The sequence below is a fragment of the Laccaria bicolor genome, genomic scaffold, assembly GCF_000143565.1.
Source record: "Laccaria bicolor S238N-H82 LACBIscaffold_3 genomic scaffold, whole genome shotgun sequence".
In the NCBI taxonomy this organism is placed as follows: domain Eukaryota; kingdom Fungi; phylum Basidiomycota; class Agaricomycetes; order Agaricales; family Hydnangiaceae; genus Laccaria; species Laccaria bicolor.
In genome coordinates, this window is record NW_001889874.1 from 1,588,213 (window position 1) to 1,614,329 (window position 26,117).

The following is a 26,117-nucleotide window of genomic DNA, read 5'->3' on the forward strand; positions in this document are numbered from 1 at the left end:
GCCCTAAATCAAAAGCGACCCTAAAGTGCCTATGATATATAGCACTGGAACGTATTTCGTATCTCCTTTCCTTCTTTCTCCACTCCCCCACCCCTATTCCTCCTCTGCCATTTATCTGCCGTAGTAATGCCTCTGTAGTTACCCCCCCTTCCGTAGTTACCCACCCTTCCGTAGTTACCCACCCCTCCGTATTACCCCCCTCGTATTTACCTTCATAGTTACCCCTCCCTCTATTTACCTACATGTAGAATATATACTTTACGAATAAATACAAAGTAAAATACCAAGTCGAATGCAGTACGCGAAGAATGACGACGGATTCGTCGTCGTCCACCACCGCAACATCACTGATGTTACCAACGACCCATGGCACACACTAATGATGATGATGACCCACGTCACCGGCCCACCAATGCCGTTTCGACAGCGTATGTTGAAGGCAGTACCTCGGGGTTACCCGTGACAATGCTGATGTGATACATGTGGACTGGCCCTAAAGTCAATCAAGCTAAACAGCCTGCAAACCATTGTCAGGCTTCTTTCCTCTTTCCGTGCACCATACTTGTAGATTGTAGACTCTAACGGATAGAAATGTTGTGCATAGCTAGTAAATATGAAATCATGGCATCAAAACACAATGAGAGACCAATGAAACGTAGAAAACTTGAGGCAAGTTCTTTTCATTTTTGTGAGATTTTGTATCAAGCTAATCATGCTATAGTCGCCAGAAGTCCTTGGATTCCTAGATCTCGAAGCTGAAGTATCAGAGGCTGAGACCGACGATCAGAATGACGGCGATGAAGGTGTGTATTATAGATTGTAATTGTAGTTGGTACAGTGCTAATTCTTTCAAAGACGATCTTATCGACGACGATGAAGACATTGACAAGTCGATTTTGGGAGATGCGCACCGAAACCTTCTCCGTGAAGCGTTGATGCCGTCTGATGACGACGCCTTTTGGGAAAGCTTTCTCGAGCGCGTCACGTCTCATCAAGATATTGGGGAAGATGTCCAAGATATCGGAAAGGTGTCTTTATGGGCGGTGGTCGTCAAGGTAAAAGTAACCCCATCTTCGGGTTATTTTTGTAATAACTTTTATACTTAGCCTGGTTATGAGGAGCAGATAGTCTTTCGAATCCATCGGCGCCTCATGGACGAGAGGTTTTCTGCACACTTACGACCCCCAGCGGTCTTTGGTTGGAAAGCACTACCCGGCAGAGTCTTTTTCGAAGGTGGTTCTAAAGAAATGATTCGCGAAGTCTGTAACGACATATCAAATGTGCTGGCCTCAAAGACTTTCAACATCCTGGATCCTAACCCCTCCATCTTCACTCTTCCCAACACCTTTCAACCAAAGCGTCATTCCTGGGTGAGGCTGCACCGCGGCATCTACAAAGGAGATATTGCCTTCATTCGGGAGGTCACATCCTTACTCATCAATGTCCTCGTGGTACCATGCGTGACCTATGACCCACCTTCCACCAAAGTCAAAGGAAGCCGGCTGATCGCACATGAGGACCGAAACGATGAGACGGACGACGAGTTCGCAGTGTTCTACAAACCTGAATGCGAGCTAAACTGAAGAGCTTCAGCACCAGGGCGACCTCCCCAAGCCCTGTTCAATCCAACACTGGCCAAGCAACGGTTTCGTCGGGCATTCCAAACACGAAACAACTTATCATTATTCTGAGGAGTTCTTTACGATGGCAATGGATATGCGTACTTCCTGGACCTCGACACTGATTGGTATACCGCTGAAGATGTGGTACCATCACCAAAAGAATTCGATCTGTTTAGCGCCTGTTCAGACATCCCTCTCAACGTCCGACAGCACACAATGGCGAGAATGTCAGCCAGGATTCTTCAGATAGGCGATGGAGTGAAAATTACTGACGGAGATTTGAGGGCAGCTTTTGGAACGATTGTTGACATTAAAGACAATGAGGCTGTTGTGTTTTTGACAACGCATGATGTGACAATTACCGTACCCTTTTCGTCGCTTCGAAAACATCTTAAAGTAGGGGACGAAGTGCGCATTCTTTCGGGAGACCACCAAGGTGTTACGGGCTGGGTAGTAAATCAAGACGATGACTATGTGTGTGTCTTCAATGACAGGACCGGAACAGAGGTAAATGTTTCGTTTTTACAATACATACTCTGACAATCTGTCATCTTTTAGGTAGAGGTATCCCCTGGGAATGTCGAGTTCTTCAGCTCCCCCTTTGTCTTCGCAACGGAATCCCCGGAGTCCTTGACAGCTGCACAAAAGCGAGTCATGAAGGGGGACTCAAACAGTCATCTTGTAGGAAAACGCGTAATGGTAACCCAAGGCAATTTTAGAACTTACCAAGGCAGAATAAAAAGCACAGTTGGTGAGAAAAGGCTTTTGGTTGAACTCGAGGCGCTCCTCCAACGCCCACAAATTTTGGACATCTCTGTGCTACACATCATGCAAGCCCTTTTGCTTTTTTTTCTTTCTGAAATCGATGCTAATTAGCTTCCAGTGCTGACGAAAGGCTTCAGCCCCCAAGGCCTCAAGAGCTTCTGACCGATTTCTCTTACCCACTTGAACCAGCGCCTCTGCCTGGTACTTTGGCAAGCTTTTTGTTCCCTGGTCTGCCCTTGCCGGATCCGCAACCCTCAGCCGCATATCCTGCTGCCCTCGTGCAGACTCCAACCATTGCGGGGCCGTCTACTCCGCTTCCTAACTCACAAGATATCCTGACGAGCCCAGCTTGGAACCCAAGCTCAGATACCCCTCTCCGTGGCAATTATGGCAATTATATTTTTGATTCAGAGTCAATATATATACTGACGCAATTATGGCAGCCCCTCCATATTGGCTTAGAGATAACCGCTTTGCCACCATGAGACTGAGCCTTCGTCTCATCAACTCCTGCTCTAATTTCCATGATGGCAAGTACGAAAATATGTGCGGGGAGTTCAAGGGAGTGGTCGGAGATGTGGTTAAGGTCCAACTCGGTTTCACAGTGGTGGAAGTGCCGTTTCCGTACTTGATACCTGAAAGGCTGGAGTGCAAAGCCCAAGTTGTTACCGTGTTTGATGGCCCACATAAGGGGTCACAGTTTAGGATCAAGGTTTTTGGCGAAGATATATGCGGCTGCTCTCATTTGAAATCAACAAAGCTTTTGAGAAAGGTTGATGTCCAAATCACCACCAATGAACTTATAGTTACCCAGGGATAAGATACCTTAGATATGTTTAGAGACTCTTTATGTATGTTTTACGCCTATATTGATGGCAATGTATATTCTTGACCTTATTGCAAGACAATCACTATTTATAACTGGCTTAGTCAGCTCAAGCTGGCTTCTTAGCCAGAGCCGAAATTAGCCGAGCCGTCGGAGTCATCACTCAACAGTTCTGGCTGGGCTTCGGCTAAACTCAGCTCGGCTCCTGGCTTCAGCTGGCTCTGAGCCGGAGCCACGGCAACACTAAGCCGATGCCACAGGTGCCAGTAAGATCAATGCTGCAACATCACCAAAATGTCATCGTAGATGCCGTATTACTTCCCATGCTCAGTGGTCGAGGGTTCAGGTGAGTGGCAGACATGAAGTTGAGAGGCAGATAGTAATTTTCTTTTTCAAGCAAGGTGTTCAACCCTCAGTTAATTAGAGTATTATATATAATTATTATAACCAGATCGACAAGCCTTGGAGCTTGAGCGCTTGAGCTTTGTTGGGACATACATAAACTCAGCTCGGCGCAGTATCACGTGATACTCGCAAACCCTTCAAGCTGGTCACTTGGATAATATTAATAGGGCTAGGATAATAGATATTAGGGATAACCAAGTAGCATGCCTGAACTAATATATTGGGATGGCTTCATATATATTGTAAGTCTACAGTAAGTCTAATCAGACATCAGGAAAAGTACACTGGCAGGGAGAACATTATTGAGGTGTGTGAACAATACAACATTGGCAACTTGAAGCAGCGTAGAAGTGTTTATTCTTATCGTTTACATAAATTGCGACAACGCTATGGTACATATAGTATACACACTTACAGACAGTGGTCACACTGCAATGAACCTTTAGTATCACATGATACCCCCATCACTTCCAGCGACTCACTAGTACTCACTCTTCCGACCATATATATAGCGGCGTGGGCCACCATGGTTTAAATGTTTATTCCTCATGTCTCAGGACACGACGTCGACCAACATTCAACACCAAAATGCCCTTGAGTTGGGCCCTCAAAAGAAACTGTGAGAATCGAAATCTTGTTGATCTGAGTCTCTTGCTGAAGTTGCTACTTAATGCCTTCAGCTCTGTCGCTGATCCTTTGGTACACTATGGTCGGCATTTTGGACGCAGAGTTCAAGCTTTATGCAATATCCATGCCTTGTTAACCAATGGAGTCTTGTGTATGGTTGAGCTGGCTGATAGGACAGATGAATCTTTTACCGCTGAGTAGATCTTGTCCCCCTCCACTCTTTTCGGCATCCGCGACTGAATATTGACCAGGGAAAGGCGGGAGCATAAGGTCTATCTGACCCTCCTACAATCTGTTCCTGGCCTTGAAGAACGGCTTTTGACTGGCACCGATGAGGAACTCTTGATCATAGCTGAACTTGTACGTCGCTTCTTGTCCTGCCTGTAGAGTTGTTCATCTTTATTTGGACAGCTTCGGAAAGGCATGTCTGGAGCTCGCGGCGATGACACCAAAAGTTTGAAAGGTGCCATTCTGGACTGGATCACCCCCAAAGGTCAAGCACTCCAACCACCCCTATCATGGAATATCAAGCATGATCACGGTTTCAATCACAAGCGTACAGGATCTCTTCTCTGTCTAGTGTTTGGAAGTCCGGTCTCACGACCGGAAAAAGACCGTAACAAGACCGGACCAAGACTGCAAAAGACCGGACCTGCATTTACAGTCTTTTATTTTTGAGATGTAAAGACCGCAAAAAAACCGGTTAACGTGAACCGGTCTTGACCGGTTTGGACCGGTCTTTTGTAACCCCTTAAATACCCTTTAAAACGCACCCAAGAACGTACGATGTGGTAAAAAAACGAGAGAGATATGAATTAAAATGTAAATTACTTTTGGGAATAATAGATGTACCAGACTTATTTTATAGAAACACCAATTCCTAACGGAATTTGACGTTCTTGGGCTCGTTTTGAAGCTAATAGAGATGTTAATAAATTTACCGATTCACAAATTCAAAATATTGGCCTAAAGACCGGTCATAAACCGGTTAAAACCGATGCAGACCGAAACCGGTCTATAGACTGCAAAAAACCGCAGTCTGTGGTCTTTTTGTGGTCCGGTCTGGTCTTTTGACTTCTGGGGAAAAGGCAGACCGGTTACGGTTACGGTTAATGCCCCTGGGCATCAAAAAACCGGACCAAACTGGACTTTCAAACACTATCTCTGTCCAAGCAATTTAAATTGGGCTGACCAGGAGTGAGTTGTTTTCTTCTGACACACAGGTGTAGTTAATATGGTTTGTCTAGAACAAAAGAGAAACTTCGAAGTGGAGAACTGGTCATTAGCGGTGACCAGTGGCCTATCTTTCTCTACGCTGGCTATACATATGACCCAGAAGACCCATGGAATGGCCTTCTTTGCAGCATTATCTTGGTTTGTGTGAGTAACTTTGATAACTCTTTTGACTCGCAGTAATTTTAGCATGAATATCTCAGGCTTTTAAGCACGTCTTCACATTGCCAAGTTCTGTTGACAAGGAGCCTAAGGCCACTAGATCAGGAAATGCAAGGCTCCACGGGATGACATGTGTTATGGCTGGATCTATTGCATACATTGCTACTCAGGTGGGCAACCATTCTTGCAATGGACAATGGACTTACTGTGATATCAGGTTCGGTTTTCCCTCAGTTCCTTGCCGATATTTTCCTGCATGGATACTGTTACCGACTCTGAGAAGTTTTACACCTCTATCCTCAACCTACTTGAAGACCCCCATGAAACTCAAGAGGTCCATGACCTTTATGTCTGGTGGAACCGGTGAGTATTTGCGCTTTCACAATGCTATATCTCACCATTTTTCTGTGTAGACAAGTCTTTCCAACATATTCATCTGCAAAGTGTATGGTTACAAAAGGATCCCCACTGGACAAGATCCATGAACGACGCCGCTGCTCTGGCTGCCGAGATTTCCACTACTTAGCAGGTTGTCTTTCGGGTTTTCCATGGTCATATCCATGATTCCCATGATTTCGTGACCCCTCCATGTCTACCTGTCTACCATTCTTCTCTTCTAATCTGTACTCAATGATTGTCATCTAAAAGCTTGATTGTATACCAGAATATACTGGTGTGCCACAATTTTGATTCGGGATTTCCCTTTTGGTAAAGAATTATCATAGATAACCACAGATATGCTGTTTGTCATCTGGCTGCAAAGACTATGGCAGCCATCTTAGCTTCCCATAATTTCGCTGGCTGCCATCTGTGACTTCCTCTGTAATGCCTTTCCCAGATGAAGGGGTTTACTCCATAGGTGAAGAAATGTCATGAGATACCTGAAATATGCTGTATGATATTTAGCGTAGATATTCTGGTCATGGCACGAACATCTCATAATTACGTCAGTTGTGAACATCATAGATCACATCTTCCCTTGTAAATGTTTTTAGTTGCATCTGGGGATTTACCTTTTGGTAAGGTATTATCGTTCGGGGGCCACAAATATGCTGATTGACTTTCAGCTGCAAACTTTACGATCGTTAGCATAGCTTGCCATAATTTTGCAGGCTGTCAAACAACATCATTCTTGCCCTGCTCTGTAAACTTTTTCACCTGAAGTTAGGTATTTCTATTTTGATGAAGACTTGTCTGGAATATGCTGCATGATATTCAGCTGTAAAGATTTTGGTCATGGCACGAACATTTCATAACTACTGTTCATTGTGAAGGTCATAATCCATATCCTCCCTTGTAAAGGTTTTCAGTTGAAGCTGAGGATTTTACTTTTGGTAAGGTATTACTGTCGGGAACCACAAATATGCTGATTGACTTTCAGCTGCAAACTTTACGATCGTTAGCATAGCTTGCCATAATTTTGCAGGCTGTCAAACAACATCATTCTTGCCCTGCTCTGTAAACTTTTTCACCTGAAGTTAGGTATTTCTATTTTGATGAAGACTTGTCTGGAATATGCTGCATGATATTCAGCTGTAAAGATTTTGGTCATGGCATAAACATTTCATAATTCTGTTCATTGTGAAGGTCATAATCCATATCCTCCCTTGTAAAGGTTTTCAGTTGAAGCTGAGGATTTTACTTTTGGTAAGGTATTACTGTCGGGAAACACAAATATGCTGTTTGACATTCAGCTGCAAACTTTACAATTGTTAGCATAGCTTGCCAAAATTTTGTAGGTTGTGAAGGTCACCATTGATGCCCTGCTATGTAAGGTTTTTCACCCGAAGTTGGGTATTTCTATTTTGGTGAAGAATGGCATGGAAAAACCCAAATTATGCCATCCGACATTCTTCATCGGGATTTCATTGATTGAGTCTTCAAAAATGGTCACCCTGACATATAAACTTATCCAATGCAGACTGTCATTCTTGGGCTTTTTGGGCCAAATACATACCTTACAGGATTAGATAAGGGTATATCATAGGGCTGCGCACCGTCCGTCTGGACGGGAACGGCCGTCTACTGGACGGGTGGTAAACGGGTAAGTCTCGTCCGTCCCCCGTCCCGTCAGTGTTTCCTTTGGGATCTCGACGAGGACGGTACGGGGACGGAGACGGCCGTCGTACGGGTGACGGGTGTCAACGGCTGTGTATCAGTGATGAATATAGACAGCCTGTATCTAAGGGTTAATGAAGTACCAAGGATGAATCGATGACGGCTTGCAGCAAGACGAAGGTCCTAAAAACGCAAAGTCAGGAGGGTAAGGCAACGGCACGACCATAACTCACACCGTCTGGAGGCCTCGGATTCCACGTAGCATGCCTCAAACTCATCCGCGGTGTGCGAGATGGTTTTAACGTTCTCGCCGAACTCTCACTATCATGGTCCACTGCAACTCCTGGCTAATGAATTGAACGGGGGCACTGGCGAAGAGTATGTTAGAGCCGCTTTCGTCATATTTAACGGGCACCGCACCTTTTGACCACCAATCAAGTTAATTCCCTTCTCCCCAGTCTCGAAAAACCTGTGTTTGAGATGCATAAGCGCCAAATGCAATCTGTAGCAGCAACGTTAGTACAAGGTAAGTTTGCGAGAGGGAGGAGAAGCACGGACCGGACTTGCCCGTAATGCTTAACACAGTTTCCCATACAAAATCGCCGTCGACGAAGGACAATACGCCTATTTCGGTGGAGGGGAACGGATTCAACGGAAGGCTACGTCGTTGACGTCGATGTTGGCAGGGTAGAAAATCTTCCCACAGCATCGCCGTCCGTACCGTCCAGACGGCCGTCTAGGTGACGGGAATAGACGGGTGCTATCCGTCCCGTCAGAATCTTATCCCAAATCGAAACGGCGACGGGTAGAGCACCCGTCTAAACGTCCCGTCCAACCGTCTTGGACGGGTACGGTGCGCAGCCCTAGTATATCATAACGATGTCAGTGCCGTGATGTACGTTAGGTTAAAAACCTCGGTTGACTTTCAACCAGCGTGACCTGCACAGTGGTATTACATTGTTTACACATTGGAAGGATGGACTTTGAGTGCACAATATTGACAATGGTGGTGAAGGATGAGGTGATAAGTACGCGACAATGCACTTCAAAACTTTGCTTACTGCTCAGACGGCAGGTGCTCGGCAAGTACTTCAACAATCTCCGACATAGGTTTTTAGAAATATAGCCAAACAACATCTACATAGATATTTCTGGGTGACAATTATCACAAAAGTTTCGTATTTACGACAACATGTCCTGCGACGCGAAGATTGTTACATGAATACAAGGTTATGTACGTCCCTTCACTGAACAATTCCCTCCTCGTACTAACCAGGGAAGCGAGTAGGCGTGGGTAACAGGAAACAAGACGCCATTGTCCTCTGCTTATTGTCCATTGTCCGACACCGCATCAAGTCAAGCGGCGGGTAACCTTGTACCTATGTACATTCCAGATGTATATGGGTCGATACCCGAATGGATACGTCTGTCTTATCTGACTCTCTTGCCTTCCCGACAAGGCGACCCACCTGCCGGTCAATAAATACCACGCGCTCTATTTTCATTCAACGCCCATAACAATGCCTCCTTCTAAACTCGTATTATCCGACCTCAGCCGCCTCTTTGAGCCTTCCCTAGCACAACCATCTGCAGTGCAGAACCCACATGGCGAACTCAACGGATACCGCACACCCCCACGCCGTCCCTCCATCTCCTTCGACTCACCCGCAAGCAGCACATCAACCCTCGCCCTCGAAGACGACGAAATCAAAATCATATTCACATCCCTCAAATACCCAGATGAACCTACACCATGCACCCTCCGCTTCCCCTTCCTCCCACAAATAAACACCGAAAGCAACATCTGGAAACACCGTTCACGCGGCTCTCTATCCTTCGCAGACGAGCTAAACGTAGACGCCGCCCCCTTCGTACCTAAAGCCGTGCGAAGAGCCTCCATTTCAATTTTTGAACCAACACAACAACAACCACTCCCGCCTCCTCCCCCAATCTGGCTCACCTTTTTCGAAGCTGGCCTCGATCCGCTGGTGAGCACACAAGATAGGGAACAACACGCCTACGCGCTCGTTATTTCCCTTTCGACACCATGGGACCTATCCGACTTTATCGAGCTCGCACACCATTTCGCGTGGAAGGGGTACCACCACCACCACCAGCTTCAAGAAGGCCAAGAACCACTCGCTGAATTCGCGTTTGACGTGTACACGGCGTTTTATACGGCCCTTGGCCCAGAGAGCGCACAGAGTTTCATATGGCACCTCCGTGAAAAGATCGTAGGGCAATTCTTGACAGCTTGGGATCCCGACCATCCCAACGCCATTACGCTCGAAAATTCGGATAAGCAGGTGTTAGAGAGGGACTTTGTTCTTTCCTCTTTATCCATGGCGAAGCTCGTTGGAGACTTGTTCGTGCATAACCTCGTACCGAGATTACACGCTGCTTCGTGCTTGAGCGTGTTGTTCAAGAATTTGTGTTCGGTTGAACATGTGGTGGCGATATGTAACCTTGTGATGCATGCTGGTGTTGGACTGTGGGATGCGTGTGAGGATATAAGGCAGTTTAGGCGGGCGTTTGGAGAGTTGGTGGAGAGGGGGGTGTTGGAGGGGAGTTTGAGGAGCGTGCTTGATGATGGTGAGAGCGGGAGTGAGATGGAGGGGAGGGTGGGTGAGGTGTTGGGTGTGTTGGAAGAGTGGGAAGTGTGCTTTGGGAGTGTGGTTGAGTTTGGACCGTACTACGATATTGGAGAGGAAGACGCATTGGCTTGAGCTGGCTCTACAAGCGCGTAATATTTTCATCTACTCTACTAGATGCATAGTTTGCTTTCCTGCTACCACTAGAAGCACGCTTTTACGACGACGTTATAATCACTGTATTTTTATCTACTGTACGAACAAATTCATTTTTGGCACAAGGCAAACACGTCCAACTCTTGCTTCAACGCGTCCATCTTCAAAGCCACACATTCCGAGTGGACACCATTAAATTGGATTTTGGCCAGCTTTTCATGAAAGTGGACAGTGGCTAATGCCAAGGTCTGGTCGCCTTGACCAGCCTTGACCCTATCGTCAATCTAAATGGGTCTATGTAATTTCAAACGCATGTCTAGGAACGACCCTTCTCCTCTCTTTGTTCCAGTCGTCATCTCCAAGGTCCTGCGGAATCGTTCTCGCATCTTCTACAGTGGTCGTTTCGCCCGTCTTGCCCTCTCGACATAGAGCATACCCAGGCACGGGGTTGCCGTACCAGCCAATATTAATCCAGCCACCCCGCCATGTTCGACTTGGAAGGGCCATTTCTCAACTGCTGCTGTGTTCGTTTCCGCGCGTGGTCCCGCTTTGACTTTTTCCTCGTATTATAAGAATAGGAAACGGGGACAGGGTAGGATAGCAACATACATTCAACGTTCCATTCACCTCCAACACAACAAAGACGCCCTCCACTCCTTTGTTTCTACCTACCCTACCTACCAACGGAGATCCCACTTAACAACAAACATATAAAATCATTCATTCAAATCCCAATATGGTCCTCCCTCCTCGCTTCACTACTGTTTACGAACCACCACCACCACCCCGGCTTTCGAAACATAATTACACTTCTTCTCTACTCCGTGGGGTCTTGTATGAGCAGCAGCATAAAGCCACTCTGCCGCCTCCCCTTCGTCAAGTTCGAGTTCCAATTCAGACCTCGGATTATTCAAGTTATCGTGACCCGAAACGAGAGAACCAACAGCACCACCGTGGTGCCTCTTCCTCAACTTCAGGCTCCGGTTCAGCCTCGTCTTCAACTACTACTACTACTATCACGGCCTGCAGTAGGACAAGCAGCACACTCACCCTAGAGGACGACGAGATCAAGAAAATTTTCACTCCTTCCTCCTCTTCCTCCACGGCCGAGCCACCGACGAAGTGGACCATCACAGACATACCACCCCAAATCAAAGCCAACGAACTCAGCCGACCCACCACCCTCTCCCAAGACCTCCTCGCAGGCATCAACTGGAACCAATCCGACCCAACGAAACGCAGCATATGGTGCACCCAACTCCGCCCCCTTGTGCACGCCCCTGCGTGGTACCGCACCTTTCACTACGGGGTACGCGCCTCAACGCCTGCATCACTCAACCAGTACGCGATAAACTTGGTGGAACAAGGCCACGATACGATGTGGGACGAAGAGAGCGTGAGCGAGCTGGCTCGTTTTTTCGTATATAGAGCTGCGCAGCGAGCGGGGTGTATGGGTGAGGTTGATTCGCTGGCTGCGTTTGCTGAGAGGGTGTATAGGACGTTTGAGAGTATGCCTTGGGAGGGCCTACATACCTTTTTTGCACGGTCGCTTGGAGAGAGTTTGTTGAGGACGTTTGTGGCGTGTTGGCATGTTGATGCGGTTAGTCCGTTTCTTTTTGCTTTCAAGCCAGCTAAAGTAATAACTCCTCGTCTTCGGCAGGATAATAAAGGTGCCATCACGATTCAGAAAACCCCTACAGCTCAATATGGGGCGTACGTCTCCTCCGCGCTGGCCCTATCCAAGTTCATCGGCGAGCTATACACCCACGGTTTCCTACGCCGCACACAAACGATCGGATGCGTGCGTGTGTTATTGAAGAACGTAAAGTCGATAGAACACGTTCAAGCGATCCACGCTATCATCTCCTATGCTGGGATTCGGCTCTGGCGAGGGTCTGAGGAGGAGGTGAAGGAGTTTATCAAGTTCTTGTTTGGGTGTACGATAGGTGTGAAGGATAATGCGAGTGTGATGGGCAAGGCGTATCCGCCTAAGGAGTTGGAGAGGTGGGTGAGGGAGATTGCTAAACTTGTGCGGGGGTTTCAGGCTGCTTTGAAGAATAACTGACATTCATTTTACTTGCAATTCTGTATTACCACCATTCCTTGGTTATATCCATACATTTACATACATTTATAGACTCAATGCTCCATTTTTTTTTCGATTTACTTGCGTGATTCGTTCCAGTAATACTCCACCTCCGGCTTTATACTCGCTAGCAGTGCATCTTTTCCATGAGTAGGCTTCCAGCCAAGCGCACGGGACCGATCAGCTCGTGCACGAGAGTTGGTTGACAAGAACGGCCAGAATTTCTATTAAATCCAATGGGCGCAACAGTTAGTTACAGTTTAGATTGAAAGCAAAGAAGGGTGTACACACCCCAAAGTACTGATCAAGCTCTTCTGGCTTGAACGCAGTAGGCTCGTGAGGCTGACTCACCCCCAGCTCGACAAGAGCCTCAGATGTAGCTTTGGCAATTTCGTAGCCCGTATACTCGCTGCTTTCCGCAAAGTATATGCCCTCTTGGCCGAAAGGTACACTGTCTGGGTTGGAGCGGATGGCGTTGAAGAGTATCAAGTATAGGTCGGCAGCTAGTTCGTGTTAGCGTAAGAAAGAAAGGAAGGAAGAAGGAAGCCAGGAACTGACTGTCGTTAACCTCGACGGCTGGCCAGATGTTCTTCCCGAGGCCTATGTAATCTGATCGTTTGCGGGCGATGGCGACTTTGAAGAGCAGGGGGAATTGAATAGAGTGTTCGTTTTGGATACCCAGATCAACTAGGGGTCCTGAGACGGTGCCAAAGACAGTTCCTACAGGTTTATTTAGTAAGGCCGATGCCTTATATAAAACAACGATAGAACGCACCTGGAGCGACGATATATGACCTCACGTAGCCTTCCAAATTGGCCCCGATAATGGGTATGTCGACGTGTCTGTGTGGTGCGGTTTCAGGCAAAGCCGCGATAGCGTCTGCATACAAGTCGCTGTAGATTGTATGATCTCCATGCATGCCCTTTGCGTTGTCCATGATGAAAGCTTTGCTTTGATGTTAGCCTATGTACATCCTTGTCATGACAATATACGAACCAGTGCCAGACTGGTATGAGACACCTGAATCAGCCATTTGATTGCTCGACATTTGTGAGGCCACTCACGGTGTGTATCAGCTTTGGAACAGTCCCCGTTTTCTCATGTCGCTGTTTCAAACCAGCCAAGATAGCCTCAGCAGCAGGCAACGCGTCCGCATCAGCCTATCACAGAGCAGCTCAATGAATGTCAAAGATCTACAAAGACTCGGTATACCGACCAAAGCGATAACATAGTCGGCTTTAGCGGCTTCTTCAGTGAGAACCTTCAGGTCAGAGTATGACCCAATCACTGGGCGAACACCAAGCGTCTCGAGCTTTTTAGCCTTTTCCGCTGTGCGTACTAGAGCTGAAATCTCGAAGGACTTGGCGTCGGGGTGTTGGATGAGGCGAGAGAGAACAGCTCCCCCGATGTATCCTGCATGATGTCAGCGTTGGGTACCTGGGTATACGACAGGACCAGAGGAACAGTACACACCTGTACCGCCAGTGACGAAAATGTTCAATTTGTTTTGGGAAAAAGACATTGTTGGAGAAGAGAAGTAGTGCGAAGTGATGTTGAGAGTCGATCTTGAGCTGCAGTTTTATATGCCCTAGCTATGGCGTGCGATAGCTACATAGTCCATTTGAAACATATTCAGTAATCAGAGTGCTTGAGTCACACGATTACTACTACTAATTCTGCATGCTCAACATGTATCTTGCCTGTTACTGCACCAATTTCCGTTGTTGAACATGCAAAGTAGCACTAAAAAATAGGTCATTGCAGAGCTACTCATATTGAGGAAGAGCACAATGCAGGAAATGCCAGATCACAAACAAAAAAATCAAATGGAAGAAACATCTGTATCCCTCCATGGTGTCTGGTTCTCACCTCCTCAGGATCCTAATTTTGAAGCTATGGCTCCCTGATTATCAGGAAAGGCCAATTGTAAGAATAATTTCTATAAATGTCTGCGAGTCCCGCGGGTAAAGCTCGCACAGCAATCAGAGTACTTGCAGAGTACTTCAGACAAGGCTGACTTTAGACAACAGTAGCTGCTTTCTGTAGCTACGCATTTCCGTGTATCGTAACGTTTGTCTATGATATATCCTGTACATCCGAGTTCATTGTGCACATCATGATCTTGGGATGATTATTAACCAAATGGTAACGGTGACGCGTCCTGTCACTGTCACGACAACGTCACGCGTACAGTATCTGTGGCAAGCACAGTATTGCAGAAGACCATTTTGTAAGGCGTAATTGTTGAAATATTCAGGTCGTCGTGAACACTCGGGTTGAATAGGGACCCTCGCAAACGCGCGAGGTCTTCAGATTACAGCTGACTACCTAAATACATACTACAATTTGAAATAAACGTGGTCACCTGAAGGGCAAAATGATGTACGGAATGATGAAGGGGAAACTATGGAACAACACAATCATTGCTCCCATGAGCGTGATGCGCTTGAAATTCCAACAGTAATTAGTGGGTTTTTTGGAATCTTCATGACCTTAGCTGATGGTGCAAATGTATAGTGAATTCTGGGGATCTTAAGGTACGAAATACAGCTGGAATGGCTGAGTTCTCTAGTTGAGCCCACCTTTGCGAATACGGAATTTGTTCTTGTTTGTTTGGGACTTTTGCGCTATAGGGAAGGATTGCTCGCTTTGCTCGCAATAAAATTCATGAGCACCTTGAATTTTTTACCATAAATTAACTAAACAAAGTGGCAGAATGAATTGATAAAAGGAGAAAAATCTAGCAGAGGATTCAACTATGCTGCAGAATTCTTGAACCATTTTTAATGAGAGCATGGGGAATCAACAGCCCTGGGGAAAGAAAATTTGGAGAAAAGTAAATATGTCTGCACTCTCAACAACAGGTATTGCATCAATTTCCTTGGCATCCATGTCCTCAGGCATGGTTATATATATTGAGTAAAACCTCCAAGTTTACACCCAGAGGAGCCTTCAGCAGAGAATTTCTCTTATTTCTTTTGGCCAAAATGCACAAGGTAAATTTTACAGTGGAAAGCACTACTAGGATTATCCAGTTCTACTTCAAGAAAAAGGAGGTGCATGGTCTGCTTTGATTCTGCAAGAGAGGATCAGATGCAAGCATGTGCAGGAAGAGGTGGAAGGGGAAAATGTCAATTCTCATGAATTCTTTCCCAATCTATTGGTTTGAGTTATATCCATACTTTCTGGTGTTTATAAATTTCTAAGTGGTGGTGTGAGATTTTTGGTGCATAAAAATGTAAATAGGAGAGTAAGAAGAAGTCAGAGCAAATATATTTTTGAGAAAAGAAATTGATGCCTGCGGCAATTGAACTGGAGACCTCGCCATACATTACCAGTTTCAATCAAATCTTTCCGTTGAGCTAAGTCACTCTTTCAAATAAGATAATTTATGGTGGACAAGCTATGGAGTTTTTGATTTTTGATTCTTTTTAAAATTGGTTCCAGACATGGCACCATGGCCTTTATTTTTGGCACTTTTGAGGATCTTTTGCATGTCGGCTCTGCCCGCCTCTCCTCTTTCCGTCTTCTTGTCTTTATTTTTGGCAGCTTTTGAGGATGTTTTGTATCTGTTTGTTCTAATAACTGCTTCTTCAGAGGCTTAAGTATGACTGGGGGAATCTCTTGTTTAAATTTGGTTTAAATACAGTTCTTTTTGTAACCGCGAGTCGACCTGCGAGGATAACTTAGTACAAGAACTGCGTCCATGACTTGTGATAAAAGGGGCCTGGTGACTAGCGACAAACAACGAAAAATGTTGTACCACCCAAATATGTAGCTTTATGAATGATGTTTGGATGGCTAAGAAAATTGGGTATCGGGTTTTGCGCCCGAAGGCGCGCTATGTGGTTATTTCTATCTTCTCCACAACTGCTGCATGAACGTGAACACATTTTGAAGTGGCTGTGCAATGCAAGTGCGATGACTAAGCAAAAGTCACAAATTCACAAACTTGGCGGCATACAAGGAACCAAATCTACTTCACTGTGCTTGACGTTACTCCTCTTTTAAAACCCTTCTCTTGCACATCAGAAAGTTTTGTAAGGACATTTATGTTTTATTTGGCCTTTTCTAACCTTATAATTCGACCAACCTTCACCGTTTTACGTTTATCACCCTCGGTCGTCATATACGGTGCATCAGTAAAAACACTTTCTCTTCGAAGATTTGCACATCAAAAAAAATTGTAAGGACATCTATGCTTTCAAATGGCTTTCCCTCACCATATTTTGTAGGGAATTTCAACCAACCTGGAGTGTTTCACGATTATTACCCTTTGTTATTTGAGAAGTCTGTTGTTCGTACGGTGCATCACTCTTTGAAAACCTTGGAAGATTTCCACATCAGAAATTTTGTAAGGACATTTATGCTTTCGAATGGCTTTCCCTCACCATATTTTGTAGAAATTTTCGGCCAACCTTCGCGTTCTACGCTCATTACCCTCAGAATGTCAGGGATCCACGTAGATTTTGAACCAGAGGCCGCCTGGAAGCGTGCATTACAGAGCCAGATCAAAGACAACCTCAAAAAAATGTTAGAAGATGCTCGGACGTCTTACGAGTTTCAGATCGCCAACGTACAACGGACGTGCGAGGAAAAACGATCCGAACTCATGGCGGAGTACTTCAGCTATGTAGAATTTCTTCAGGCCAGCGCTGGGGCGGAGTACGAAGATGCAATTAAGAGGGAGCGAGGGGGGAGAGAAAGGGTTGTCCAATGTGGGGTAATGCCGGAAGAATGGTCTTCTGCTCTTCAAGAACAGAAGGACATCTTGGAGGCCATCGAGAGGAAGAAGGGCACACCCTTTGGAGTCGGAAGACCATCGCGCGAGACCACCATACCTGACGAAGTCGAACGTTCGACCACGTCCATACCATCCACCCAGCCAACATCCCATAACGCCGCGTCCTCTACGTGGACAGATACTGGGATCCTCGATGGTCAGCCCCTCCAAATGCCAGAAGAAGCGGCTGCGCGGGAACGTCGAGAAGAACACGAGCGGCAGCAGGAAGAGTTCCGGAAATGTGCAGATGGCCCTTTGTCCGACGAAGACGCCATCAAACTCCTTCTCTTCCACGACCAACAGTGGTCCTACGTCGCCGAATACACATCTCTTCGTTGGTACGACATCCCTTGGCCCGTCTTGAGGGTTGCTGTCAGAAGCCCAGACGATCTCACCCTCGACGCGGTTTCAGCTTATATCATGTTGGGGTTTGATCTGCGGAGGGATAAAGCGAGGTTGAAGCAGAGACTGAGGGAGCATATCAAGAAGTGGCATCCTGACCGGTTCGAAGGGCGATATTTGAAGAAGGTTCCTGACGGGTGGGAGAGGGAGAGAGTGGGGCGTGGAGCTGCAATGGTGGCGAGGATTTTGATTGATTTATTGAGAGAAATTGTTTGAACCTGAAAGGCGTGGGTAACTTTTGTTTGTTGTTTTGTATTTGCTATGCTTGTCCTTCCCTCTAGATCTTGGTTAGTCTTGCTACATGTATATCATATGGATTTCACTTTTCATACCATTCCCTTGCTCCTGCTCTTTCGAAAAAGAATTGCACATGTTTACTTGATACATACAATACAGCTTGGAGAGTTTCGATGGAATTCATCATTTATAAAATGTCCGAAATGGGTGAAGTGAGAGTTGGATGAAGTTTGGCTGCCATACTTCCTGTGCTAGGCTTACTCTCAGTGTTTTTTTATATACACTGTCTAATACAAACACTGAGCACACATTCAAAATTTTAGGCAAGCAGGACGAGCGGAACTCGTCAAAATTGTCGTCTGTTGACCGGGAAAGCCCGGGCCGAGTGGAATGAATGACTGAAGAAGAGCAAGTTGGTTTTGGAATGCCATGAACAGCGTCTATTTCCCAGTACACGTCGTCGTTCTGCTCAAACGACTCGTCAATGTCGTCTCTACGCTATCCATCTCAAACCAATATCTCGTCCACAAACACCCAACCGACAATGATCGTGCTGCTCAAAAAGGTTTGCACTTTTTTCTACTATCTATTTACCAAGCGTTAATAGCGCACCAGCAAACGCGATTTCCGTGCCCTGGATAACAAACGACTGGAACTGGTCCTCTGTCTTCTTCTCTCCTGACTTGGAAGAGCCTCAACCATCACAACCACCCCCACCTCCGAACATCAACCTTCCTCCTCGCTCTGACCCCCCCTCGCCGCAGAAAGATCCTCTTCCCGAGTCCGAGTCAGAGAAACCGAACGCTCTCCCCCCGGATATCATCCATCAGCTGTTGGTCAACCCCGCACTCTATGATCCGCTACGAACCCCGCGGTACCCCATCGTTCTCTGTCATGGTGCGTTTTCAATCCATCCTCAAGAAAGTGCATTTACAGAGCATGAGTAGGGCTATACGGATTCGACTCGCGCGGACCATCCAATTTCCCCAGTATGCGTATGCACTACTGGACCAACGTCCTGCGCATCCTGCGAGGAACGGTGGGGGCGGAGGTGATCGTTACCTCCGTGCCGGGGTAAGTAAAAGCTCATTTTTGCTCTTCATCATGCCAACACATACATCCATAACCCATCTAGAACAGGCTCCATCTCCTCTCGCGCCGAAAAGCTCGACAGCCAACTCCAATCCCATGCACGAGGGCGCGGCGTCAACTTCCTCGCGCACTCCATGGGTGGCTTGGATTGTCGACATTTGATTTCTCGTATCCGGCCAGCGGAGTATGCCCCGCTTTCGCTTACGTCGATCAGCACTCCCCATCGTGGAAGTCCGTTTATGGACTGGTGTGCGGTTAGTTTTTTCACGCCGTCTTGATGATGATGATGATTTATGTATTTTTTATACACCCCAGGAAAACATCGGAATTGGTAAACTACGCCAACAAGAATGCGAACACGCCAAGAACGCATCTCCTTTTGACGAATACGACCACTACTCTACTCCTTCTCCCCCTCCACCCACACCACCGCCACCCCCGACATCCAACTCCTCCTCCTCCTCCTCCTCATCATCATTTACACTCTCCCTTTCCTCCCTCCCCTCCTCATTCACCACCCTCCTCCTCTCCATCGTCGACTCGCCCGCCTACTCCAACCTAACATCCTCATACCTAAACGACGTTTTCAACCCCAACACACCAGACGACCCAAACGTCAAATACTTCAGCGTAGCAGGACGCATGCCAGACGTGAACATCTGGCATCCATTCTGGTTACCCAAGATGGTATTGGACGGGGTCGAAGAGAAGGAACGAAGTCGGCTTAAAAAGAAGGAAGAAGAGAGCGACAACGACACTGAAAAAAAGGAAACGGCGTTATGGGCCAACGAGCGGGAATGGGGCAACGACGGTTTGGTCACTGTGCAGAGCGCGAAATGGGGCGAGTTTTTGGGGATTAAGGAAGGGTGTGATCATTGGGAGATGAGGGGTGCTAGAGGGATTGAGTTTGGTGTTGATTTGCCGGCGTTGCCTGTCATTGGCCTTGGTGGTGGTAACGCGAACTCGAACTCGAGCTCGAACTCTGGCCTCTCGGGTTCGTCACCCACCTCGTCGTCGTCGTCGTCGTCTGCATACTCGCCAGGCGACGGATGGGGTTTCCGTGATTGGGGACGGTTCGTGGGTGCGTGGAAGAAGGAGGAAAAGAAGAGGAACGATGCTGCCGCTGCTGCGTCTGCTAAGTCTGCGCCTTTGGAAAAAGAAGAAGGGAAGATGCCATCAGCTGTGCCTATGGGAAACAACAAAGGCATGCAGGGCTCACAGGTTGACGCTGCGGCTCCACGAGACGACGAGGGTGTGCGTTCGTCCACGGACAAGCTTTCTTCGGTGTTTGATTGGCTGATTGATCAGATACCTGCGCCTCAGCTTCTAGTTGGCGGGAAACCTAGTAAAAATGGTGGGACGACGACGACGGCGAAGACCGTCCAGAGTAAGGTCGTCGAGGTCGAAAAGGACAGCAGCGGTAATGAATCGACAACGACGACGACGAGGGTGCTAGCGGAACGTATGGTCGTACACACCGTCGCTGGAAGCGCAAACGGAAACGGTACGACGGGGAAGGGGGGAGAGAGACCGAGCGAGATGAAGAAACGCATGGATAAGGAGGGATTGGGGAGGAAGAAGAACGAGTTAGCGTCAAAGGCGGATTTGGAGAGGTTTTATGTGGCGCTTTCGAGGAAGATGTATGATGAGGGGTTGTAGTAACTTGTGGTCAAGTGTAGTACCACATTTGTTGTAATAGTGTACGACCACTATAAGTATGGTCAGATAATGCCACCCAACAGAGTCGTGTTTGAAATTTTTGAAGAAGGAAGAAAGAAAAGGATTACCACAACAAATCAACTCCTCTCGAAGAAGAGCTCGTACCGCGAGCACGCTATATGTTACGCCGAAGCAGACAATCAAGTTAACAGAGGACTAGTCTCGATACCAGCCGTTATAGATTATATATATTCCAAATACAAAACTTCCACATTTTCTCGGATTCTATACTGCATTCCCTCTCAGATCAAACATAGCGAGTTACTACCATCGGAAACTGGGTTCGAATCTAACAGAGGACCAAAAACTGGAAAAACTAGATTAAAAACAACATGAGTCGGCTGTTGGTCGGCTGTTTTGAACTTTTTTGTGAGCGATACTCCACCCTCCTCAACCTTGGTGGCCTCAGACCTTTCTCGCCATCATCGTTATCACCATCACCGTATGCCAGACCGACGTGTCTCTTCCTAGCCACCCACTTCTCGCGGAACGCATCATCTTTGTACGCCACCCTCACGCAGATATCGCATTCACCCGACCATAAGTTCGGGTTTACGTTTCTGTCGGAGGTGGGGGTCGTCTCTGGGTTTGTGTCTGCGTTCAAAGCCAATGTAGTCCACCCTGGGCGGTAATTGGGTGTAATAATCACAACCTCTTCCAGGTATTCAAGTGGCGCTAGAACACGCGCATAGTCGAAAGGCAAACCCAAACCCCCCTCATATACCACTCCCGTCGGCCGGCCTTTAAACGGGAACAAACAGCACATCTGGCAAATTCCACACCATACCGTGTCTAGCTCCATCTTCAATGTCTTCAAACACCCAAAGCCTGGGGTATCAGTGATAGTTTGAACCGCCTCAGGCGTAGGCCACCACTTTCCACGCAAGTCGAAGTGTTCAACCGTGCAGGAGAGGTGTAAAAAGGGTAGTGTGCCCAAGTTGGCGCACGGCGGGAGCCAGTCCAGTCTAATGGAGGAAACTTGGAGGAAGGCAGAAAGGTTCCAAGCGTTGCTGAATGATTCTAAGACGCAGTGGAGGTGTCTGGTCCATTTACTCTCTAGCTCAGGAAACCAGCCCGACTCCCGTAAGAAGATTAGATCCTCCGGCGATTCGATGTAGAGAGTGCGAAACCAGGCTTCGAGCACTAGGGCGCGGCAGCTTTGTGAAGTGAGGCTGAGCGCATCTATCGTGCCCCATCTGGGTTTAGTTGAATTGCCGGGATCTTCTGGAGTCGAGGAGCGCGGTGGGGCGGAGAAGAGTAGGAGATGAATGATTTCTTGGACTAGTTCTAGGGGGAGAGACATTGTTTTGCCGAGTAAAGGTAGACGGGCGTCAATGTCGTCCTGGAACTCAAGCAATTCGGGATGCATAGTACGTTTGTCGTGATCAGATTAGGCTTAGCGCCGCGGATGATCTAGTCAGAGGTGGCTAGGACGTATAATTTCACGGATTATCCTGGTAGCACTCATGAAGATGGCGTAAACTGGATTGGACTGCCAGATGGTGGAGGTGTAGACGTTGGTACTAGTATCGTCCCCAATGAGATTTGAGGTATTCAAGGGGACAAGAAGCAAGAGGAAATGGTCAGATAACGTTGCCCAACGTTGTGTTTGAATAAATTGAAGAGGAAGAGAGAAAATAAAGTCTATCGCCTATGGCACACAACAAATCATCAAAGACTACTACAACAACAAATCATCTCCTCCACCCATATTCGAAGAAGAGCTCGTACCGCCAGCACGCTATATGTTATGCTGTTGCTCGAAGGGAACAATCAACAGAGGTCCAAGCACTGCAAAAACTAGATTTAAAAACATACAAGGATGGGTCGGCTTTTCTGAACTTTTTTGTGAGCCAGGCGAATATGTTCCGGAGCTGTCCCAATGAGTAACAACTGGTTGTGAAGGCACCGGCTTCTTCTTTTCTTGTTTCTTTTTTTTTTTTTGGTGGAGCTGTAAAGCGCACAACAGTCAACTTGTGCACAAGCATGTAAGGCAGGGAGTCTCACCCCGTAGAGGAATCCACCCCGAAGAAATGCGGATTACATCGTGATTGACCTGTATTAGTGCTCAAAGATACCCTGTAGAGAACCGATACTCCACCCTCCTCAACCTTGGTGGCCTCGGATCTTTCTCACCATCATCGCTATCACCATCACCGTACGCCAGACCGACGCGTCTCTTCCTAGCCACCCACTCCTCGCGGAACGCATCCTCTTTGTACGCCACCCGCACGCAGATATTGCATTCACCCGACCATAAGTTCGGGTTTACGTTTGTGTTGGAGGTGGGGGTCATCTCTGGGTTTGTGCCTGCATACGAACCCAATGTAGTCCACCCAGAGCCACGGTTGGGTGTAATAATCACAACCTCTTCGAGGTATTCAAGTGGCGCTAGAACACGCGCATAGTCGAAAGGCAACCCCAAACCCCCCTCATATACCACCCCCGTCGGCCTGTCTTTGAGCCGGACCAAATGGCACGTGTGGCAGATTCCACACCACACCACATCTAGCACCATCTTCAATGTCTTCAGACACCCAAAGCCTGGGGTATTAGTGATAGTTTGAACCGCCTCAGGCTTAGGCCACCACCTTCCACGCAAGTCAAAGTGTTCAACCGTGGAGGAGACGTGTAAAAAGGGTAGCGTGTCCAAGTTAGCGTGCGGCGGGAGCCAGTCCAGTCTAATGGAGGAAAGTTGGAGGAAGGCGGAAAGGTTCCAAGCGTCACTGGATGATCGGACGCAGTGGAGGTGTCTCGTCCATTTACTCCCCAGTTCAGGAAACCAGCCCGAGTCCCGTAAAAAGATAAGATCCCCTGGCGATTCGATGTAGAGAGTGCGAAACCACGCTTCGAGCACTAGGGCGCGATAGCTTTGTGAAGTGAGGCTGAGGGCATTGATCGTGCCCCATCTGGGTTTAATTGAATGGCCGAGTCCTTCTGGAGTTGAGGAGCGTGGTGGGGCGGAGAAGAGTAGGAGATGGATGATTTCTTGGACTAGTTCTAGGGGGAGAGACATTGTGTTGGCGTAGACGAGCGTCAATGCTCGTTCGTCCTAGCTCCAAACAACTCAGGATGCGTGATAGATTAGACTCGTTGCGGATGATCTAGTCAGAGGTGTAAAATTTCGCGGATTATCCTGGAAGTATGAAGTCGGTGGAAATTGGAGTGGACTGCCAGATGGTGTCCGCGTGATGAGAATTCAGAGAAGAACGAGGTTTGAGGTGTTCAAAGGGCACAAGAAGCAAGAATGAGGATAACGTTGCCCAACGTTGTGTTTAAATAAAGAAGAAAGAAAAGAAAGTCTATCGCGACTACAACAACAACAAATCATCTCCACCCGCATTCGAAGAAGAGCTCGTACCGCCAGCACCACCAAAAGACCCAAACCCACCACCCATAGCACCACGCGTATTGAGATCACTTGTACCACCCCACAGCCCAGCCAACGCCTTCTCCTTCTCCAAGTCCTTTATCGATTTCGGATTGGCAGGACCAGTACCAGGCTTCGTCGCCCCCGAACTTCCAAGGGAAAGAGACCACAGATCGTCAAAGTTCGCGCTCGGTTTCGCGGCCGCAGGCTGCGTGGAGGCAGGGCGTCCTCCTGCTCCTCCTACGGGTGTGGATGGCTTCATCGGCGCACCGCCAAAGAAGTTCTGCGACGACGTTTGTTGGGGGACGAGTGGAGAGGAAAACTGCGATGACTGGGAGGAGACTGAAGGGGATGGACGATGTCCTGCTCCGATGCGTCCTCCCATCCCCATGTTGTTGAAACCCGTGCCCATGTTACGAAAACCGGCTGAAGGCTGGCCGTAATTGGTGGTAGTAGTGGACATGACTGGAGGTGCTGGGGAAGAGTTGAGCATTTCCATGAGGTTCGGTTTCGTTGTTGGAGCGGGTGCAACGGCAGGTGCAGATTGAACTGGGGCTGCTTGGAAGTCTGCAAAGTCATCGTCTGTTTCGAAATGAGCGGTCGTTCACCATGAGTGAATTAGAAAGAAGCACTGACCATCAAGGGTAACTACAGCTTTCGAGACAACAGGAAGCGCCTTGTTGGTGGCCAAAGATGGGGCGGGGGCAGGGGTGCTGAAGGTATCATCGTCAAATCCCCCTAGCAGGTCTTCCACTGGTGCAGGAGGAGGTGCGGCAGGGGCACTAGCTTTCCTTGTGGTATTGCGAATTGAGTTCGAGGAGCGAAGAGTTGGAGGTGTAGTGGTGTGCGGAACCTCGTCGTCTCCAGCATTGTATTCCTCGTACCCACGTCGACCGTTGTTGTCGCTGAATCCACCCGCATTGCCGCTACCACCAGCGCCGTATGAACCTCCCCCTCCATAGTCTGTTTCTGGCTATTAGAATCAATGATTGAGAAAGACAAAAAGGTGAACTCGCCGTTTCCGTAACTAGAGCCACTGCCACCTCCAAGGCTATCACTGCCGAAGCCACCATATCGCCCTCCAGAACCACTAAACGACATACCGGTCATGCCGTCGTTGCCAACACCAACGTACTTGCTCTTGTTTGTTTTAGCTTTTCGGCGTTCACCACGTATTTTCTCTACGTCTGACAAGAGTTCGACGAGTTCCCGAGATCGGTTACGGACTGTGGCAATGTAAGAGATTTCACATATGAAGTGTAGGCGACATACATACCATTTATGCCTTCGTCCTTGCCCTTATCATCAATATAATGAAAGTTTCTAAGCATTTTGAGGGTGGATATATGTGAACGAGCATCATCAACCACACGTTCTGATCCGTGTTTGATGAGGTATTCAAGGAGTTGGAGAGCCTAATGTAGAGACCATTAGGCATGAAAACTGTGCATCTATTCGGAAGAGGACCGTACCTTGTATATCTGCCGCCACTGCCTAGCCTCCTTCTCCATGAATCGGGCATATATGCAGGGCATAATTTCATTGAAGTGTTGGCTATCAACAGAACACTCAGTAAACATCTTCGCGACTGCAGACCATAATAACTCACAAGCTGAATGTCCTACACAACGATATCATCCCAATATGAGTTTTAGACCCGGTTAAAGTGATGTGCTTACCCTTGCGCAATCTCTTGCATCAGCGTCGAGCTCGCGCCCCTAGCGCACCCAGTTCAGCTCGGGAGAAACACCTTCACGGGAAGAAAAGAACGCACCAGGGATCGTCGTTGGTAGCCTCCCTGACCTTGGCCTCCATCTCGCTCACGTTGAGGACGACGTTCTTGGCCTACATTGAGGGTCAGGACAACGTTGGCCATGATTGACGAAAACTGGACCTGGTTGTACATGCTTTTGATGTCATAGAGGGTAATGTTTTGAAGAGTCGTCGAGAGCGACTCAAGTCTGTCCATGGTGGCCGCAACA

General features: G+C 47.6%; 11 protein-coding genes across 11 annotated transcripts; 6 read left to right on the forward strand and 5 right to left on the reverse strand.

Moving 5' to 3' along the window:
- Positions 1-4,206: 4,206 nt before the first annotated feature.
- Positions 4,207-4,923, forward strand: LACBIDRAFT_308823 (uncharacterized protein; the record flags this gene model as incomplete). The annotated part of the gene is made up of 3 exons (XM_001875680.1): positions 4,207-4,442; positions 4,497-4,605; positions 4,657-4,923. The coding sequence occupies 3 exons, from the start codon at positions 4,207-4,209 to the stop codon at positions 4,921-4,923; spliced, it is 612 nt and encodes a 203-aa protein (XP_001875715.1).
- A 143-nt stretch (positions 4,924-5,066) lies between these two features.
- On the forward strand, positions 5,067-6,204 carry LACBIDRAFT_308824 (uncharacterized protein; the record flags this gene model as incomplete). Its single annotated transcript, XM_001875681.1, has 6 exons — positions 5,067-5,258; positions 5,334-5,442; positions 5,493-5,625; positions 5,682-5,810; positions 5,858-6,003; positions 6,054-6,204. Exons 1-6 carry the CDS (start codon positions 5,243-5,245, stop codon positions 6,202-6,204), a joined length of 684 nt encoding a protein of 227 aa, XP_001875716.1. The 5' UTR covers positions 5,067-5,242.
- A 3,014-nt stretch (positions 6,205-9,218) lies between these two features.
- On the forward strand, positions 9,219-10,424 carry LACBIDRAFT_322719 (uncharacterized protein; the record flags this gene model as incomplete). Its single annotated transcript, XM_001875682.1, has 1 exon — positions 9,219-10,424. One exon carries the CDS (start codon positions 9,219-9,221, stop codon positions 10,422-10,424), a length of 1,206 nt encoding a protein of 401 aa, XP_001875717.1.
- A 315-nt stretch (positions 10,425-10,739) lies between these two features.
- On the reverse strand, positions 10,740-10,952 carry LACBIDRAFT_308827 (uncharacterized protein; the record flags this gene model as incomplete). The annotated part of the gene is made up of 1 exon (XM_001876099.1): positions 10,740-10,952. One exon carries the CDS (start codon positions 10,950-10,952, stop codon positions 10,740-10,742), a length of 213 nt encoding a protein of 70 aa, XP_001876134.1.
- A 229-nt stretch (positions 10,953-11,181) lies between these two features.
- LACBIDRAFT_292451 (uncharacterized protein) lies at positions 11,182-12,499 on the forward strand (the record flags this gene model as incomplete). The annotated part of the gene is made up of 4 exons (XM_001875683.1): positions 11,182-12,045; positions 12,106-12,250; positions 12,281-12,449; positions 12,490-12,499. The coding sequence occupies 4 exons, from the start codon at positions 11,182-11,184 to the stop codon at positions 12,497-12,499; spliced, it is 1,188 nt and encodes a 395-aa protein (XP_001875718.1).
- A 31-nt stretch (positions 12,500-12,530) lies between these two features.
- On the reverse strand, positions 12,531-14,054 carry LACBIDRAFT_292452 (uncharacterized protein; the record flags this gene model as incomplete). Its single annotated transcript, XM_001876100.1, has 8 exons — positions 12,531-12,755; positions 12,823-13,034; positions 13,090-13,251; positions 13,307-13,477; positions 13,529-13,538; positions 13,597-13,692; positions 13,749-13,945; positions 14,006-14,054. 8 exons carry the CDS (start codon positions 14,052-14,054, stop codon positions 12,609-12,611), a joined length of 1,044 nt encoding a protein of 347 aa, XP_001876135.1. The 3' UTR covers positions 12,531-12,608.
- A 2,676-nt stretch (positions 14,055-16,730) lies between these two features.
- LACBIDRAFT_322722 (uncharacterized protein) lies at positions 16,731-17,933 on the forward strand (the record flags this gene model as incomplete). The annotated part of the gene is made up of 1 exon (XM_001875684.1): positions 16,731-17,933. The coding sequence occupies one exon, from the start codon at positions 16,731-16,733 to the stop codon at positions 17,931-17,933; it is 1,203 nt and encodes a 400-aa protein (XP_001875719.1).
- A 450-nt stretch (positions 17,934-18,383) lies between these two features.
- Positions 18,384-20,806, forward strand: LACBIDRAFT_292453 (uncharacterized protein; the record flags this gene model as incomplete). Its single annotated transcript, XM_001875685.1, has 5 exons — positions 18,384-18,519; positions 18,570-18,851; positions 18,902-19,028; positions 19,090-19,300; positions 19,362-20,806. The coding sequence occupies 5 exons, from the start codon at positions 18,384-18,386 to the stop codon at positions 20,703-20,705; spliced, it is 2,100 nt and encodes a 699-aa protein (XP_001875720.1). The 3' UTR covers positions 20,706-20,806.
- A 275-nt stretch (positions 20,807-21,081) lies between these two features.
- LACBIDRAFT_322724 (uncharacterized protein) lies at positions 21,082-22,134 on the reverse strand (the record flags this gene model as incomplete). The annotated part of the gene is made up of 1 exon (XM_001876101.1): positions 21,082-22,134. The coding sequence occupies one exon, from the start codon at positions 22,132-22,134 to the stop codon at positions 21,082-21,084; it is 1,053 nt and encodes a 350-aa protein (XP_001876136.1).
- Positions 22,135-22,801: 667 nt separating this feature from the next.
- On the reverse strand, positions 22,802-23,765 carry LACBIDRAFT_292454 (uncharacterized protein). Its single transcript, XM_001876102.1, has 2 exons — positions 23,112-23,765; positions 22,802-23,051 (listed from the first exon to the last, which is right to left on the reverse strand). The coding sequence occupies exons 1-2, from the start codon at positions 23,281-23,283 to the stop codon at positions 22,834-22,836; spliced, it is 390 nt and encodes a 129-aa protein (XP_001876137.1). The 5' UTR covers positions 23,284-23,765; the 3' UTR covers positions 22,802-22,833.
- A 311-nt stretch (positions 23,766-24,076) lies between these two features.
- LACBIDRAFT_308833 (epsin domain-containing protein) lies at positions 24,077-26,104 on the reverse strand (the record flags this gene model as incomplete). Its single annotated transcript, XM_001876103.1, has 9 exons — positions 24,077-24,717; positions 24,772-25,098; positions 25,152-25,361; positions 25,412-25,550; positions 25,608-25,689; positions 25,745-25,756; positions 25,815-25,853; positions 25,910-25,980; positions 26,030-26,104. The coding sequence occupies 9 exons, from the start codon at positions 26,102-26,104 to the stop codon at positions 24,077-24,079; spliced, it is 1,596 nt and encodes a 531-aa protein (XP_001876138.1).
- Between the last annotated feature and the right edge of the window lie 13 nt (positions 26,105-26,117).

Coding starts and splice junctions, on each gene's coding strand:
- LACBIDRAFT_292454 (XM_001876102.1), bottom strand. CDS start 23,283: ATGGTGCTAGATGTGGTGTGGTGTGGAATCTGCCACACGTGCCATTTG. Junction 23,052..23,111: donor TGTGATTATTACACCCAACC/GTGGCTCTGGGT, acceptor AGATGACCCCCA/CCTCCAACACAAACGTAAAC.